Below are 19700 nucleotides of genomic sequence, written 5' to 3'. Positions count from 1 at the left end.
AAAGGGTGGAAAGAGGGGTTTGTGGATGGTTTCCGCGCTTGCTGACAGTCAGTGAGACATATATCACAGGGTATAAACCGAAATGGTGATTTATTCAACGTGATCCAAAGTACAAATGACTTCATCAGGAAAGACCACAAGTAGAAACTTGTGTAAGGATGTGGCCAGCAAGTATCTGACTGATTTTATTAATGCTGAAGCTAGAAAATGGCTCAAGCATATGCATTTTGACAGTTCAAAATTTGTTGAGAGGCATGCCCCCTTACCTGTCACTCGATGCATGAATCAGATCATGCATGGCTGCAGCCAGGCATGCTTTTCTCTAAATTTTTTGGCAATGGACTAGTCTGTTCTCTTCCTACGATCGCCGGCTGTACAAACCAAATATTCACTGTAACGCTGCAACACCGTCTGTGGTTTGGGCAGCATGAATCTAGTGACATGTTTCCTTTAATACAGTTTACACAATACATACTAATATTTTTTTTTTAAATATATATTGGCTAGCGGTCTGAAATGCTAGTCATAATTCATGTTGGTCTATATCCTTATATTTGTGTATATTATTGGATTAAAAAGTGCTCTATATACTGGAAAAAGACTTAAAGAAAAAAGATAAAAATATTGTGTGTATGTATATATGTATGTAGGATGGGACGGAAAGTCATGCATACAAGGACGGGAAGCCATGCATACAAGGACGGGGATGGAGAAGACCTGCATACAAGAACGGGGATGGGAGACCTGCATACAAGAATGGGGATGGGGAGGCATGCATCCAAGGACGGGGAGGCATGCATCCAAGGACGGGGAGGCATGCATCCAAGGACGGGGAGGCATGCATCCAAGGACGGGGAGGCATGCATCCAAGGACGGGGAGGCATGCATCCAAGGACGGGGAGGCATGCATCCAAGGACGGGGAGGCATGCATCCAAGGACGGGGAGGCATGCATCCAAGGACGGGGAGGCATGCATCCAAGGACGGGGAGGCATGCATCCAAGGACGGGGAGGCATGCATCCAAGGACGGGGAGGCATGCATCCAAGGACGGGGAGGCATGCATGCAAGGACGGGGAGGCATGCATCCAAGGACGGGGAGGCATGCATCCAAGGACGGGGAGGCATGCATCCAAGGACGGGGAGGCATGCATCCAAGGACGGGGAGGCATGCATCCAAGGACGGGGAGGCATGCATCCAAGGACGGGGAGGCATGCATCCAAGGACGGGGAGGCATGCATCCAAGGACGGGGAGGCATGCATCCAAGGACGGGGAGGCATGCATCCAAGGACGGGGAGACCTGCATCCAAGGACTGGGACGGGGAGACCTGCATCCAAGGACTGGGACGGGGAGACCTGCATCCAAGGACTGGGACGGGGAGACCTGCATCCAAGGACGGGGACGGGGAGCCATGCATGCAAGGACGGGGAGCCATGCATGCCAGGATAGGGATGAGAGGACAATGCATACCCGGCTTATACTCGAGTCAAGTTTTCCCAGTTTTTCGTGGCAAAATTAAGTGCCTTTGCTTATACTCTGGTCGTCTTAATAAAAATATATATATATATATATATATATATATTTTTTTTTTTACCTGCTACTACTACTACTTGATAGGGTATGCTTTTTTTTTCATATTCTGAATTAATTGGTATCCTACCTGTGCACACTTTCAAACAAAAGAGATAGCACTCTGTTATTCCTTTGTTAAGTTCCTTTTAGTGGCCGCAATCTGTTCTATACTGAAAATAAAAAAATGTTATACACTTTGTGTATATATATGTAAGTATGTGTGTATGTATATATATATATATATATATATATATATATATATATATATATATATATATATATATATATATATATATATACACATATATACATATATATACACCACATAATCTGACTATGCAATGTGGGTTTGTAGTCTGTAACCATGGTGACTGTTTTTTTTCAGAGTGTAGAGTTAATGAGTTTACTAGAATGTTTCTAATTAATTTATTTCACTATTTGCTGAGTTTATTCACTTTTTAATGAGTGGGGTTTCTGCAATGTTAAGGTTTTCTCTAATTTTAGGTAAATATTAAGCGACCTTAACCCCTTAATGACAGCCAATACGTGTCTTAACTGACCTGAGATATAAGAGAATAGCCTCCCCATACAGGTGACAATCCTGCAGCTGTTGGCTGTACACTATAGCTGACAATTTGCTGTATCAGCCACGATCAGTGTTTGCACCGTCCAAATCTGTTTAACCCCTTAGATGCTGCTGTCAATAGTGACTACATCATTATAAATGGTTAACAGAGTGTGGGGGCTTCCTCTTTATCCCAATTTTTGTTCTCAGATCATGATTGTATGGTCCTGATGTTTGCCATGGCAATTCACGTCCAAATAGCGGCCATAGAGTCTGATGGCTGTAGTGATCTGTTCAAAAGTTAGAGGCATTTAGGTGGTAAAAATACACATTTTCATTTCTGTCATGCCACTTTGCATTAATTCCTGTAAAGCACCTGAAGGGTTAATAAACTACCTGACAGCAGTTTTCAATATGTCTAGGGGTGCTGTTTTTAAAATGGTATCATGTTTGGGGGTTTCCCCAATATATGGGACCCCTAAAGTCACTTCAAACATGGATAAGACCCTAAAAAAATAAATTTTGTAAATTTCCATGAAAAAATGAAAAATTGCTGCTACATTTTTAAACCTCCTAAAATGCTAACAAAATAAAATAACATTTTACAAATGGTCCTGATGTAAAGCCGACATGTGGGAAATGTTATTTATTAATGGTTTGCTGTGGTATGACCATCTGGATTAAAGGGATAATCATTCAAATTTAGAAAATTGCTAATTTTTTAACATTTTTCTCAAACTTTTGATATTTTTTATAAATAAACACAAAACATATTGACCTAAATTTACCATTAACATAAAGTATAATATGTCATGAAAAAACAGTCTCAAAATCACTGGGATTTGTTGAAGCATTGCAGAGTTATTACCACATAAAGTGACACTGGTCAGATTTCAAAAATTTGGCTCCGTCACTAAGGGGTTAAGCTTCCCCATATTATTTCAGGCAAGTAAAATTTTGAGCATGAAAATGGTCATTTCATGGCGACAACTAAATCCATTGCATTCTGGGTTCCTGTTGCCGCAACATCATGTTTAGTTTTCCTTTTTATGTCCCATTATTGAAAAGCCAACATTTCATTACATCAAAGCAGTTTAACTTTTAAAAAGGTAAAAAAGTTTGCAGAAATCAGACATTTTTTTTTCTTTCCCTTTAAGCTCCGTGCAAAGAAAATGAGAAATGAGCCTGTCTCTGTCAACATTGCTTGTATCCCAGCTCTTCCCTAGATAAGATAATGTTTAATGCTGTTAGTGGGGACTTTATCCTGTAATTCTTTCTTATGTCTAAGCTTCTGTTTCTTCTCTTTATCCAAACAATGTGCTGACTAGAGAAATATTTGCAGTAGTTATTTTTTATGAAGGAAGATGAGATAAGGCGATAAACTTCTCTCTAGGGCTTCTCGAGTTCATCATACTGAATGTTTACTGCTGCACAATGTTTATGTAGTAAGGTGTCGAGCCCGGTCTGAGCTAGGAATGTGTAGCCAGTCATAGCTTTTATGTAAAAGGCCCTCCAAAAATATTAGAATTAAGTTGTACGTTCGTTGAATTTGGTGGGGTTGAATGACCATCTGATGTGTATGGAAGCCTTCCTACTCTCATACAGATGATGGCAGGGCACTTAAGGGGGTTGTCAAGGCTTGAGTCCTCGTAGTACGTGCGGTCATCATTCTTCGTGCCGGGAGCTGACGGTCATGTGACTGTCGCAAGTATGTGTTTTACATACTTCCAGTTACATTCCAGCTAGTAGTTTCCGGCCAACTCAATTCACTTGTATTAAGCGAGGTCGCGCAAGTCTAGTCGGTATGTGACCGCATGTATGCAAATTGCATACTTATGATCATGCTCACGGCACAAGCGTGAGCTCCGAGTCCTGTCTTAAATCGAGCTGCACATGCTCGCCCTCATCTTTATTCATTGTTTATGAGACTTCATAGCCCCATTGTGGGGTTCCAGGGTGCCAGAGCCACGTTCTTGGCACTACTTGTGGTCCAACCATCGGCAATCTGCAAGTTATCTCCTATTGCATTGATTGGGAAAAGTTCTTTAATGAAGAGTGCAATAAATACCATCTCCTAAACAATTCTACATAATGAGATTATTGGAATATATCTAATAACAGTATATTTTTTTGAAGTTATCGGAACATTTATAGCTGATCATAATCGATAGTGAATTGCAGTACCCTTTGGTTTTGATTGGGCCACACTATATAAAGAATTTGTTTTATACAATCAGACTGTCCTGCTTCTAGGATCTCCATCAATCAGCTGTAGGTTGTTTGGAAACGGAGGATAAAGTGTTTATTTCCACAGCGGCGCCACCACAGGAGAAAGCAAACATTACATGGTGAATATAGAGAACCATTGGCTGCCTGTGCAATGCGCACACATACCTGGTTCTGCAGAGAGAAGCCAATCTTTGTATGCCACCGTGTTGTGCTAGGAAACAACGTTTTATTGACGATAATGCCCTAATTAACTATTTTGTAATAGTGCTCTAAACCTGACAGCTCTTAACAATAGAAGAATTAGTAGCGTGACGGGACGCGCAGCTCCGGCAGCTGTCGTCAGGAAAGTGTCTTTCAATCTGTAATCGTTCATACAACTATTGATTTTGATAATCTTCGCTGCTGCTGTATATTGATCCGGAGGAGAAGCTGGTGGCCCTTCCCATACTGGAGCTGTGTTCTCTAGACAACCTGCATAATTTACAGCCCCTCATAATACTGCAGGTAAAGAGTGATATGTGAGGAGTGCAGATAACAGCTGGTAAGGGATGAGATTGCTACTGAATAACTGGTACATTTCATTTCAGATCATTAAGAGATTAGGACACAGCCCAGGGTACTAAAGGTCACTGCCAGATTGTTTCCTTCAAGGACAGGAGTTAGTGTGAGAGTCTCTAGTAGTCGACTGCCAGGCCATTAAAAAAAAAAAAAAAAACTTTGTAGTGTTTCTGTGCATTATCCAAATTTTCATAACTTTTTCATCCATGATTGGAAGAAACTTTGTTGTGTACATCTGTTTGCTTTGTGTACAGTCATTCTGCACATGAGCATAGTGTATTGTGATTTATGCATCTCTGTACTAGTCCATTCAATAGGGTTTTTTTTTTAAATCTTATTTTATTCCCTCGAGTATAATTATTTATGTTAATTAGCCACATACAGCCAGAGATATATCTCTTTTTACTTAGAGCTTATTTTTATGGTCTTTACAAGGATGCATCTCACATGATTTTTTGAGTATGTGTCTTTACCCCACTCTGCATTATTACTCTATAAGCAACTTGTAAAGATCATAAAAATTTGCAGAGCACAAAAAAACAAAACTATTCTGCTGAGCTTCAGACTTGTGTTTTGTATATTGTTAGGGTATGTCATAACATTGTAGTCATCAGGTGGGGAGGGGTGCTTTTGTTTTTTTTTCTTTGAAACTCACTGTATTGCATTACTATAGACAGTAGATGAGCTGTGTTTTATTACATAAGGACACAGCCAGTGTTTGTTTTTCCATTTTTATTTTTTCTTCTCCATTTTTCAATTAGCCATAATTTAAGGGCTCTATTCACGTTTGCACATAATTTTTTTTAAAATTATTTTGCTTAATAGAAAAAAATGGTAAGCAACGTTCCATTATAGTCTTCATTAGAAGGTTTCTGCAAGTCCCCTTATGTAGCTGTGTGATCTGTAAAACAAACAAACAAAACAAAACAAATGATACAAAAGCTGTGCCATCTGTAAAAAAAAAACAAAACAAACGATACAAAAGCCTGCTCCTAATGGCTGACTGCTCCCCACTCCCTTCTCTCAGTGTTAGAGATAGCAAGAGAGAGCTGTGTACAGATCTGTAGTGCGGAGGGAAGAAAGTATCTCAAGGAGGGCAGACAAAACAGGCTATAGACAAGTAGAATAGAAAATGGAACAAAGGTTGGTTCATCTTTTGAAGCTGTGCTGATGTATGACAATAAAAGAAAACTTCAGCTCTCTGGATGCAGACCTCACATCCAGCTTATATAGTCGGTATAGTCGGGAGAGTGACGTTCTCACAAGGGAAAATATCTGACACTTAGAAACTTTTCTATGTCAAAGGGGTACATAATCTTCAGAAAGAGCTGATCTGCAATATCACAAACAACCTATTATCCACTATTGTGCTTATATATACGCAGTGGCTTGCAAAAGTATTCACCTCTATTCACCTTTGCTTTTTACCTATTTTGATACATTATAACCTGTTTATATATTTTTGTAATACAATTTGTGTGTGATGCATCAGCAATAAGTAGTCTAAGTTGGTGAAGTGAGAACAATATAGGCATAAATTAAATTTTATGTGCTCAAATAACAAAAAATTGGCATGTGCATATGTATTCACCTCTTTCTGGTGCAGTCAACTATCTTCATGAGCCACATGCTTAGTGACAGGACGTCCATCTGTGGGCAATCTAAGTGTCACATGTCGGTCAGTATATACACTTTACCTTTTCTGAAAGGCCACAGAGGCTGCAACACCATTAATCAAGAAGCACCACTAACCAAAGGACAAGATTGTTGAGAAACACAAGTCAGGGTTGGATTATTAAAAAAAAAAAATGAATCCCAATCTCTGAGGATTCCCTGGAGCACCATCAAATCCATTATCATCAAATGGAAAAAAACATGGTATCAAAACAAAATTGCCAAAGAGGGCCGCCCACCAAAACTCTCAGCCAGGGCAAGAAGGACATTAATCAGAAAGGCAGCACAGAGACCAAAGGTAACCCTGAAGGAGCTGCAGAGTTCCCAAGCAGAGACTGGAGTATCTGTCCATACAACCACAGTAACCTGTATGCTCCATCGAGGTGGCCTTTATGGAAGAGTGGCCTGGAAAAAGCCTTTACTTACATACAAAAATTGTAAGGCTCTTTATGAGTTTGCCAAAAGACATGTGGGAGACTCCCCAAATGTGTGGAGGAAGATGCTGTGGTCAGATGAGACCAAAATTGAACTTTTTGACCACCAAGGTAAATGCTATGTCTGGCACCAAACTAATACAGCTCACCACCCCAAGAACACCATCCACACAGTGAAATGTGGTGGTAGTATAATGCTGTGGGGATGTTTTTTGGCAGCAGGACAGAGAAGATGATTTGAATCAAGGGAAAATTAAAAGTGCGAAATACAGCGACATTCTTGAGCAAAACCTGTTTGTGGATCAGTGATTTGAGACTGACACGGAGGTTCACCTACCAACAAGACAATGACCCAAAGCATACTGCTAAAGCAACACTCGAGTGGTTCAAGGGGAAACGTGTAAATGTTTTGGAGTGGCCTAGTCAAAGCCCAGAAATTAATACAATTGAGAATCTGGTCAGATATGAAGATTGCGGTTCACCAGAGGAAACAGTCTAACTTAAAGGAGCTGGAGCAGTTTTGCCTTCAGGAATAGTCAAAAATCCCAGTGGCCAGATGTGGAAAGCGCATAGAGACTTATCCAAAGCGACTTGTAGCTGTAATTGCCGCATAAGGAGGCTCCACAAAGTACTGACTTTAGGGAGGTGAATAGTTATGTACACTGAAGTTTTCAGTTATTGTGTCCCATTTGTTTGCTTCACAAAAAGAAAACCCAAATGTTCACGGTTGTAGGCATGTGCTATACATGAACTGATAATAATAATATTTTTTTATTTATATAGCGCCAACATATTCCGCAGCGCCTTTACAACTTATAGAGGGAACTTGTACAGACAATAGACATTACAGCATAACAGAAATCACAGTTCAAAACAGATACCAGGAGGAGTGAGGGCCCTGCTCGCAAGCTTACAAACTATGAGGAAAAGGGGAGACACGAGAGGTGGATGGTGACAATTGCTTTAGTTATTTGGACCAGCCATAGTGTAAGGCTCGGGTGTTCATGTAAAGCTGCATGAACCAGTTCACTGATGCACATCATCAAAAAAAAAAAAATCAACAAACAAAACTGTGCAATTCCAGGATGTGAGGTAGCAAAACACAAAAAATTCCTAGGGTGAAAATACGTTCCCAAGCCACTGTATATATGATTGTATGTAATATAATTTTTTTTTTATCCTGCCTTTTTTTGTGATATTACAATTATATTGACCTCTAAAGCACCAAATTTGGTCCCACTTCTGACACCATGTTTCTAGAAGCCATGTAGGGTATTTGAACAATACATTTATTAAGACAGCTGTTACATCAGTGAAGCCTGCAGATGTCAGTAAACCTGAGAACATGTGTATAACTTTTAGCAAAGATGGAGGCTCTCCAATGTTTGTCATTTGACTTGTTCTTGCAGTTGGTGGAGGCCAGAGGGCAACTGCAAGGCCTCCCACTGCTGGTAGCATGTCCTAGCCTTTAAATCAGGTTTCTGTGTTTATTGTATTTGTTGTTTTTTTTTAACAGTTTTGTCTCCCCCATATCATTTTATTGAAAGCCTAATCTTGTAATTTTTTGGAAACTTTTTAGACTCATAGGGATCGATTTGCTAATACTGGTATAGCGGAAAGCACATGGTGCTCTGAAATTGATTGAGGCATCTAATAATCTTTAATAATAATAATCTTTATTTTTATATAGCGCTAACATATTACGCAGTGCTTTACAGTTTGTACACATTATCATCGCTGTCCCCAATGGGGCTCACAATCTACATTCCCTATCAGTATGTCTTTGGAATGTGGGAGGAAACCAGAGTACCCGGAGGAAACCCACGCAAACACGGAGAGAACATACAAACTCTTTGCAGATGTTGTCCAAGGTGGGATTAGAACCCAGGACTCCAGCGCTGCAAGGCTGCTGTGCTATCCACTGCATTTCTGGTGAGGTGCAAATTCATTTAGTGACAATCGCCTCCATGCCCCAACCAGTAATTCTACTCTGGATTAGCATTTGTGGAATAAGTAACACCAGCACTTTTAATGAGTTTGATGGGTGGGCATAGCTATGTCCCATCCTGCCCTGATTCTCATCCCCCCCACTGCACCATCCATCTTGATGGAGCCTGGCGAAAATGCCAAAAGTTGGAAAACTTTAGCACAATTCTAGCTTTCTGGAGTAAAAACTTTAATTAATCTTATTTTTTCACTTAGCTCATTATTATCACAGACAGGATTGCAATGACGGGTAACACCTGTGTACACAGCTGATAACACAGGATCCACCAATCACAATAGGCGATGTCACAGCTGACCCTACTCCCCCTCCCTTCACAATGGCTTTTTGCGCTCATTAGGTGCTTTAATACATAATATAGGGTCGGGATCCGACCAATGTGCATTTCCTTTATCAATAGGAAGTAATATAATGCCCCAGTGACCAGTCTGAAAATTACAAGGAAGGTTTCTATTTTTTTTTTTTTGTACAGACTGTTATTTTAAAAAAAAATTCACATTTCTAAATTTTCTAAAGTTACACCCCAAAGCTTTAATTAGTACGTAATTTTCTGACGATTCTTTGCTTTTAATCTTAGCTGTCTGTGTCATTTGCTTTACTTTGCATTTTAACCATGTATGTATATTTTTTTTTTCAGGCTATATTCATGATTCCCACAAATCCTCCACCTACTTTTAGGAAACCTGAGTTGTGGTCAGATGAATTTACAGATTTTGTGAAGAAATGTCTTGTGAAAAACCCAGAGCAGAGAGCGACTGCTACCCAGCTCCTCCAGGTAGTGACCCTTACAATACACTGCATTAGTAATAATATGGATATGTTCGCTCACCGCAAACAAAGAAAGGAGGCATGCAGTGAGTATGAAAAAAATGATACGACACACACTAACGAAAATATTGCTCAACATGGTATTTTATTTCTCAATCGCAGTAATTGCCCAACGTTTCAGCCTATTTAGGGCCTTTAACTGATTTGTTTTCCATAGCAGATCCAGCTGAAATGGGACAAAAAAAAGTTGTGTTTAGCTTCTGGATCCATTCTCACTGTTGATTACTGGACATGTGCAGACACAATTTTATTTGTCCGACTTAAAAAAGAAATCAATGCAACTGGATCCATATTTTTTTTTTTTCCTAACATTTAAAGGGGTATTCTCATCTCAAAGGTCCATTCCCAGTATGTAGAAGGTGTAATAATAATTAGTTTTGAGTGAACGTGATCGGATAAGGCGTTATCCGAACATACCCGTGTGCTAACCGAGCGACTTCGGTGTGCTCGAATACTATGCTCGAGTCCAAGCGGCTGCATGTCTCACGGCTGTTCAACAGCCTCAACAAATACAGGGATTACCTAACAGGCCTATCCACAAGGTAAACGATGACCTCCCTTAATTGTCACCATAGCCAATAAAGTGCAGGGACCGCTCCATGCCAACAGGGCATTTTTAGAGTTTGTTTTCCTAATCATTGGATGTCCACTATTAAAGGGGTAGTTCACTTCTCAGACAACCCCTTCTTAATCGGTATGTTTGCCCCTGGTTAGATGATACTTATACTCGCCTTGCAAAAAAAAAAAAAAAAAGAAAATAGAATTTCTCTATATTACCCATCCAGCCTCAAGAAAAAAATAAATAAAAATAGTGTGGTCAAAAGGTTATTTGTTCCCAAGAAGGGCACCAGAGAAAACCAAAGCTGGTACCCCCAAAAAATAAGCCCTCTTACAACTGTCTATGGAAAAACAAAAAATTTATGTTTAGGTCTCTAAATATGGTAGACCCTCCAGAATTTTAATTTTTTTGTTTTGTTTGTGAGAAGTAAAACATTAAACAGCTATATAAATGGGTTTTATCATATTGACCTGTGGAATAAAGTTAATGTCATGTAAACGTATTAGTGAACTATATGGTTTTTTTTTTTCATTCCATTGTTAACGCCTTTGTTTGAGGGGGCCTGAGATTTCTGCAAATCCCATCCACTTCGTTGCAACTGTGGGGCGCTTGCAATTTTGCACAATATAGTTCCATTGAAGTGGTTGGGATTTATAGAAATCTCACTCCCACTGTGCTTTTTTTTTTTTTCAAATTTGCAACACGTCAAGTCAATTTTTTACATGCAGATTTTCCACAATGAATTGCATTAGATGCGGAAAATCTGCAGGTTAAATCTCATGTCATCCGCACATTATGGTATCAATAATGTTTTGTCAAATACCAGGAAAGTGTCAAAAACTAAGCCGTTGCATTTAAAACATGGCCCCAGCGAAAGACAAAAACCGAAACCTCAAACATTTTATATAAACGCATGTAAAAAACACAATGAAAAAAAGAACACAAATAGCTTAAATAGTAAGTGTAGAAGTGGTTCAGAAACCTGCAGCATCAAAAACTCAACAAATACTGATCATGGGAACAAAGCCTTATTTGTGCAGCATGTGAATTGCGGTGTTTTTTGGTTCTCTTTAATTTTTCTCTATAGAGTGTTAATAAAAGTTTGGTAATAAGTTTTGTACCCCCAAATGCTGCCATTGACAAATACAGCTCATCTGGGAAAACACAAGCCCTTATACAACTACGTCAACGAAAAGATGCTGTGCCTCCTAGTAAGTGACAATGGGAAAAAAAAGGAAAGAAACATTGTCCTAAAGGTCTAAAATTGGCAAGTCTTTGAAGGGTTAAATAGCTCCATTTTTCTCACCTTATAAATGAATACAAACACATTTGCTATCCTCGTGTTCGTAACAGTTCGATGTAGCGAATTATAAAATTATTTAGAGATTACTCTCTACCTTTCTCCCTTTATCTATCGCTGAAAAGGAAAAAAAAAATTTAAACTCCAGGTTTGCAGTTCTTCAGTCGCTACACTTTCTCCCAAAAAACTGACATGCAAAAAAACAAGCCCTCACATCACAGCTCTATTGATAGAAAAATAAGTTACAGGATGCAAATCGTTTGAGCTTGCATTCTGATTTTATTTGCAACTACTAAAGCATAATTGTGATTCTACTGTAAAAACAAAACCCCCAATAAATGGGAGAATTGATTTTTATTTCACAACACTTCTCTCCCCCCACCATGCTTCATTTTTTTTTCTCTCCTTTTTTTTTTTTTTTTTTTTTTTTTTAAGTGATATAATGAATTGTCATTCAACACTACAAATTGTTTTGCAAAAGGAATAAACAAAACCTATATGGCTCTTGAACGAAGGGAAGGAGTAGAGGGATGTAAAAAAATATATAAAAAAAAACAAATTGTTTGCTCATGAAGGAGTTAAAGACGTTTCACTGGATTTTTCATTTTAATTTGGGCATCCTCCTCCATTTGCCGTTGCTCCGCTGGAGCAGTAATATTTTTCTTCTGTGCCCCTCCATTCCAAAGTTATTATCTCCCAAAAGCAAAGATGCAAAATTTTCCCCTCGACAATCTGGGCGTAACATTATCTCTTCATAAAAAATGAAGGTAACTAATCTCTTGTTCTCCTCCAGTCGGCAGAGCAGAGTTTTTCTTTGCAGAAAAGTCTCAGCATAGCGTCCCTTTACAATACCTTGTATTAGTGTTAGTATGAACACGTTGTGTTACCGCTGCTCCATCGCTGAGTTTTGTTTGTATTATTTTACGACCTGTTTTCTACGCTGGCGTGTAATTCCGATGTTGGGTTCTCAGCGATGTGGACTTTAAAAAGTGTTTTAGTACTGTACATTTATGGAGTAATAAAGTAAATCACTACTATCTACTATATGGTTATGGCTTGCTGAGAATATGCATTCCTGTTTACAGAATTGTGTAGTCGTGTAGTTTACTGGGGTAATTATTACAAACCCCATGTGCCTTTTTATGTGTGGTACAACACGCATCTAGTAAAAATAAAATAATAATAATCTTTGTTTTTATTTTAAAAATAATAGTTAAGTGTCTAACTGGGAAAGACCCCATTTAATCATCATCAGTAGGGTGGCTCCAAGTTTTCTGTAGACTCTTCTTGTGAGGCATTTAAAAAAATTACCGTATAGCTTTAGACACACTTTTTAATAAATCTGAGATTCGTGTGAATGTGATACCCTCTTGTGATGGGGATGTGTGGTCCTCATTTCTGATGTGACCACAGATTTGTGCTTTGTAATTTTTTATTCATTCATTTTTATATATTTAATTATTCCTTTCAAGTCACCAGTCTATTTTTTTGAATGCCCTTTATATTAACGGAATTGGCAATATTAATAAAATGTAATTTTCTATGCCCTTTATGGCCATACAGACTGCCTAGGAGGCTTGCTTCTACTGACAGATTCCCTTTAAAATTGTCTAAGCCATAATGTTATATATACATTCACATGATGAAACAATAAATAGAATTGTACTTTAGACTACAAAGGAAATGATGTCCGGCACATCCATCTAGGTAACATAACTCTTGATCTTTATTGATCCATTAAAAACAGATACGTGAGGGAAGATTAAAAAATAGTGATAAGCGGACCTGCTCAGATAAGGTGTTCCCCAAGCATGCTCGTGTGCTATCCGAGTGTCTTCGGCATGCTCGAAAAATATGTACAAGTCCCCGCGGCTGGATGTCTCACAGCTGTTAAACAGCTGCAACACATGCTGGGATTGTCTAACAAACAGGCATTCACTGCATGTGTTGTGGCTGTTGAACAGCAGCGAGACATGCAGCCACGGGGACGCGAACATATTTTATGAGCACGCCGAAGTCACTCAGATAGCACACGAGCATGCTCAGGGAGCACCTTATCCGGGCGCTCATCACTGTTAAAATACTGACATGTTTTCATGGTGCCTTGAACGCACTTCCGTATATACTCGTGTATAAGCCGAGGCACCTAATTTTGAGTAAAGAAAATGGGAAAACTTATTGGCTCGAGTATAAGCCGGGTATTCATTGTCCCCTAATCTGGTATGCACAGCCTCCTCATCCCTAATCTGGTATGCATGGCCTCCTCTTCCCTAATCTGGTATGCATGGCTCCTCATCCCTAATCTGGTATGCATTGCCCCCTCATCCTATTCTTTGTCTGCATGGCTCCTCATCCCCATCCTTGTCTTCATGGCTCCTCATCCCCATCCTTGTCTGCATGGCTCCTCATCCCCATCCTTGTCTACATGGCTATTTGTCCCTATCCTTTTATGCATTGCTCCTCATCCCTGTCCTGGTATGTGTGGTTCCTCATCCCTATCCTTGTCTGCATGGCTCCTCATCCCCATCCTTGTCTGCATGGCTCCTCATCCCCATCCTTGTCTGCATGGCTATTCGTGCCTATCCTTGTATGCATTGCTCCTCATCCCTGTTCCGGTATGTATGGTTCCTCATCCCTATCCCTGTCTGCATGGCTCCTTATCCCCATCCCTGTCTGCATGGCACCTCATCCCTATCCTGGTATGCATGGCCCCCATGAGAAAAGCATAAAAAACCAAAACATCCTACTTACCTTCCCTTTGCGCCCTCCCTGCATCTTGTTCCGGTGCCCTCAGCTCCAGTGGCCGGGCGATCACGTGTCCCCACTCATTAAGGTAATGAATATTTACTCCACTCCACGCCCATGGAAGTGGAGAGAGGTGAATATTCATAACTCTTAAATAGCGCTCACCCGTGATAGCCCTGCTGCTGCTGGAAGCCCGCCCTGACGCTGTGCGCGCTATAAAAGAAATGAATATTCACTGTCAGTGCAGTGAATATTCATTTCTCTTTAGCAGCGGGTGCAGGTTTTAGCCGTAGCTGCCAGCTGCTGCCTCCTGTGACCCGCTGCTCCGCCACTTCCCCGCCATCTTCTGGGACAATGACTTGAGTATAAGCAGAGGGGGGGGGGGGGGGGGGGCATTTTCAGCACAAAACAATGTGCTGGAAAAGTCGGCTTATACTACAGTATGTACGGTAATTATATCATATCAAGTGAATCTTCAAAGTCTCGTTTTAAACCTAATGGAACTAATCAGCATCATCTGAAGGTATGACGTAGATCAACCAATAAGGGAAACAGTTCTTATAAGAGGATGGATGTGCTGGATCTCTTTTCCCTCGTTTGTATTGTTGCCGTTCTTCACCCTTGGGTTCAGACATTCACCGACTGCAGTTCTTACCAGCTATATAGACATCACCAGGTGCGGTGAGCTTAAAAATGTTCCCTTTGTACTTTAGTCTATTGATGTATATATTTTTATTTGTTTATTCCTCTGAATGCAAATATACTGCTACGATGTAGACAATTTTAAAGTGAATTTGACAGTAGGACCAACCCTCCTGAGCCGTCTATAGGAACATGTATATCAATGAAACCAGTAGCGCTTGTACCTTAATGCACCTGCAGCAGATAATGTAACGGTCACACCCAACCGTTACTAAATAAGATATACTATAAAATGAAAAAATCTATCTGCGCTGGATTCAAAAGTCCCTTTTTATATATGAAATCTAAAAACCTGGTGCTGAAAAAATATATGTAAAATTACTAGTACAAAACACAGCGTACTGCATGCACATTAAAATCAATCAGTCATTAAAATATAAATATGTTCATATATAAAAAATATCTATATCTACCTGCTTAGAAGTCTTTATAAGTAAAATAGTCCGTGGTTAAATTAGTTGAGTCGGGCGCTTGCTGGAGTCAGCGACGCATGTGATCTTTCTTCATTCACAGAACGGTTACCGCTGGTAATTCAGACTCCTATCAGGGGCCAGACACTTACTTCTCCCGCGAGCGCAAGGCTCCTCAAAAGTGCTGGGTTTTGCCTCCTTGAGAGCGAACCTGGTACTCTGGCATAGATTTATTGATGACATTGTTTTTATATGGTCTGGTGGGCCCGAGACTCTGTTAAATTTTATCAGTAATTTAAATAAAAATTCATATTTTTTAAAATTTACGGGCACCACCAGTACAGTGTCAATTAACTTTTTGGATTTGAATATTTTTATTGAAGATGGTAAGGTAAATACAAGAACATTCCATAAACCCACTGATGGGAATAATTATATCTCTCTGGACAGTTGTCATCTTCCCCATTGGCTCCTTAATGTTCCCAAAAGCCAGATGATTCGGGCACATAGAAATTGTTCCCGACCACAGGATTTCACCCAGGAGGTGGAAGCTTTGTCCAAGAAATTTGTCAAGAAAGGCTACTCACATAGTTCTCTAAATATGACAAAAAACGAGGTTGAGAAACTACCGAGATCCAGTCTCTTTTTTAATAAAGGAAAACGTGATGATTCAGTATTGTTGGAGAATGTCCCAATTATCACCAGATACAATGCCAACACACATCTGTTTAGAAAAATTGTGCAGAGACACTGGGACATTCTGAAAGAAGATAAGGTGATAGGTGAAAAACTTCCTGAACGGCCATTGTTCATTTACCAAAAAGCACGAAATCTCGGAAATAGAATAGCCCCTACAGTTCCTCATCTCATTTCTACTGCCAAATATTGTTCTCAAAAACCTCAAGGTTTTTTTCCCTGTCAAAAATGCAAGCCTTGTAAACTCCTTAAAACTAAGAAACAATTTTCATGCAAAAAGGGGAATATTGAGTGGAGGATTGAGAACTTTATATCCTGTAATACCACGGGCATCATCTATGCGATTAGATGCCCGTGTGACAAAATTTACATTGGCAGAACAAAGCGGGCCCTGAAGATTAGGATTAATTAACATATTAGTAATATTAATAAGAAATTTGAAGGGCATCCCCTTTCCAAACATTTTCTGACGCATCATGGCGGGTCAACACTTGGCACCGTTATCACTGGTCTTAAATTAGTACATAAAGGTCGAAGAGGTGGGGATTTTATCAAGAAAATGTCTAGAGAAGAAACAAAGATGATTTTTACCTTTGATTCTCTAATCCCGAAGGGCCTTAATAGCGATATTGAACTGTTTGCATTTAACTCCTAAATTACGGTCATGTGACTTCGGTAGGCTATATAGATCTACACGAATTAGGAAGGACCATCCCTGATGAAGGAGCTCGTTTTTTTGCTCCGAAACGCGTAGGATTTCGTCCTATTTTCTTTCTGTAGCCCGTCACGTGAGACTTCACGTGACTGTGACGTCACACCAGGTCCTGCTGCAGCAGAGCACCGGGCGGCTGAGCCGAAGTAACGCTGATCGGTCTCTTAGGAGGTAGCACGTGTGCAGGATTTTTTCTGCCACCGGCCGGGGCAGTTCCTGCAACACGCCACTCCGGAGACAAAACCCAGAACTTTTGAGGAGCCTTGCGCTCGCGGGAGAAGTAAGTGTCTGGCCCCTGATAGGAGTCTGAATTACCAGCGGTAACCGTTCTGTGAATGAAGAAAGATCACATGCGTCGCTGACTCCAGCAAGCGCCCGACTCAACTAATTTAACCACGGACTATTTTACTTATAAAGACTTCTAAGCAGGTAGATATAGATATTTTTTATATATGAACATATTTATATTTTAATGACTGATTGATTTTAATGTGCATGCAGTACGCTGTGTTTTGTACTAGTAATTTTACATATATTTTTTCAGCACCAGGTTTTTAGATTTCATATATAAAAAGGGACTTTTGAATCCAGCGCAGATAGATTTTTTCATCGTCTATAGGAACATGTAGGTCATAGAAACTTGAATAGAATGATACCTTGATATTTTCTTAATATGTTAATGAGCTGTTAAGATCTGTGGGCTGGACATAGATCTCCCTGAGAATCTGCCTCCAGAGCTTATTATAAATGAAAGGAGGTGTTAGAGTGTGAGACATGTGGATCAGGAGAGCAGACTGTCAGTCATTACATGTCTGAAACTAGCAACACTGCCTTTAATTTACAATAATCTCTGGAGGCAGATTCTCAGGGAGATCTATGTATGGCCCATAGATCTTAACAGCTCATTTACATATTAAGAAATAAATATGGATTTTTTTGGAATTAAACATCAGATTGCAGGTATCAAGGTATCATTTTACTCAACTTTCTAGGACCTACATGCCCATATGTTATGGCTTAGGATGATTGGTCCTACTGACACATGCCTTTTAATTTTATATTACATTTTATAGACCATTTTATACTGTATCCAGCATATAATACTACACTTCCCTACAGCTGACAATACACTTTGTTGTGGCAATTGTAGATATAGCAACACACAACATCCTCCTCTGGCACAGCCATATTGATGGGGTTGTCTGTGATAGAGCATAGTGCAGTCTATGATGGTTTTTATGTATCTGATGTTGTGTTGCTGGATAGCTTTATATATCTAGCGCTGGAGACCGTCCTCTTCCATTCTTCCTAATGGAGGAGAGCTAATCTTCATTCCTTTTTCTGGGAAATTTTGTCTTTTAAACGGAATCTGTCATGTAAAATAACTTATTAACCTGCAGATATGTTTTTCATTTTCAGGTTAATAGCGTTATGGCACAGACATCCCCACTGTCGGGAAGAATTTTTTAAAACGAAAAACTACGGGATCGGCACTTTCATTCCTATACACAGGAGCGCTCGCTTTGAGAGAGTCGCTGCCAGACATCTCTGGATGCGTTTTATCTCTGGGAGAACAAAGGGGTCGTCAGTACAAAATCTGACATGTCTGTTGCTTAATTCCCCCCAACATAATCTGTCCGAGACCCCCATATACATAAGACTGTTGGCCAAACTCGTGGTTTCACCTGATGTTATGTGTATGGGGCGCTTTAGGGAGGAGGTGATAATGGAGAAACCTTTTTCTTCCTCTTAGGGTACCGTCACACAGTGCAATTTTGATCGCTACGACGGCACGATTCGTGACGTTCCAGCGATGCATTTACGATATCGCTGTGTCTGACACGCTACTGCGATCCGGATCCCCGCTGAGAATCGTACGTCGTAGCAGATCGTTTGAAACTTTCTTTCGTCGTCTAGTGTCCCGCTGTGGCGGCATGATTGCATCGTGTGACACAGGTTGTATACGATGTGCGCACAGTAACCAACGGCTTCTACATCGCAAATACGTCATGAAATTATCGCTCCAGCGCCGTGTATTGCAACGTGTGACCGCAGTATACGACGCTGGAGCGATAATTATACGACGCTGCAACGTCACGAATCGTGCCGTCGTAGCGATGAAAATGGCACTGTGTGACGGTACCCTTAGAGGAGAGCTAATCTGCATCCCCTTTTCACAGGTACCATTACATGCTTAATGGATTTATGTTAGGAGAAAAAGGACTCCCATAAGATAAATTCATTTTTAACTGTGATGTTCTCTACATTTTGATGGTGAACAAGAAGAACTTTTTCAACACCATCACTCCTGCATAAAAAAAAAATCCAAAAAACCAGTAGCGCGTTTTAGGCTGTCCACTAAAGTTTAACCGGATCAGTTTCAAAAGTTCACGAGAAGCTCGGAAACCTTTGTAATTCCCTTTGCACATTGAAGCCCTGGAAAGCTGTTCTTTCATGATGCTGTAAATTACCGCATATCACAACCCTCATCTTTGTGGAGATAACACTTCTTATTTTGGTATTGAATAACTTTTATGAGCTAGTTACTCAGATATCTGATTTAGGATGGAAGCATTCCAAATGAAATAAATATCAGCTCTGTAAGTGCTGGTATTCACTGATTGCCCAAATGATTAACAGATCCTGGAGCTTGGCCCCGCCAGTGACTTCTTCTAGGTCAGTGACATAAAGTGCGTGGAATGCACTGCTC

General features: G+C 40.0%; 1 protein-coding gene across 2 annotated transcripts in view; it reads left to right on the top strand.

Annotated features, from left to right (window-relative positions):
* The window catches only part of STK3 (serine/threonine kinase 3), a 252731-nt gene that overhangs the window by 115668 nt on the left and 117363 nt on the right, over positions 1 to 19700 (top strand). For both annotated transcript variants that reach the window (XR_013217065.1, XM_077270873.1), the window contains exon 7: positions 9676 to 9813. Coding sequence is in view for 1 of the 2 variants with exons in the window: in XM_077270873.1 (XP_077126988.1) it covers positions 9676 to 9813 (138 nt within the window). In the remaining variant the exon portion in view is untranslated. The remainder of the gene's footprint in view (positions 1 to 9675; positions 9814 to 19700) is intronic.

Source organism: Ranitomeya variabilis, chromosome 6, assembly GCF_051348905.1.
Source record: "Ranitomeya variabilis isolate aRanVar5 chromosome 6, aRanVar5.hap1, whole genome shotgun sequence".
Classification (NCBI taxonomy): Eukaryota; Metazoa; Chordata; class Amphibia; order Anura; family Dendrobatidae; genus Ranitomeya; species Ranitomeya variabilis.
This window is presented reverse-complemented; position numbering and strand designations above follow the sequence as displayed.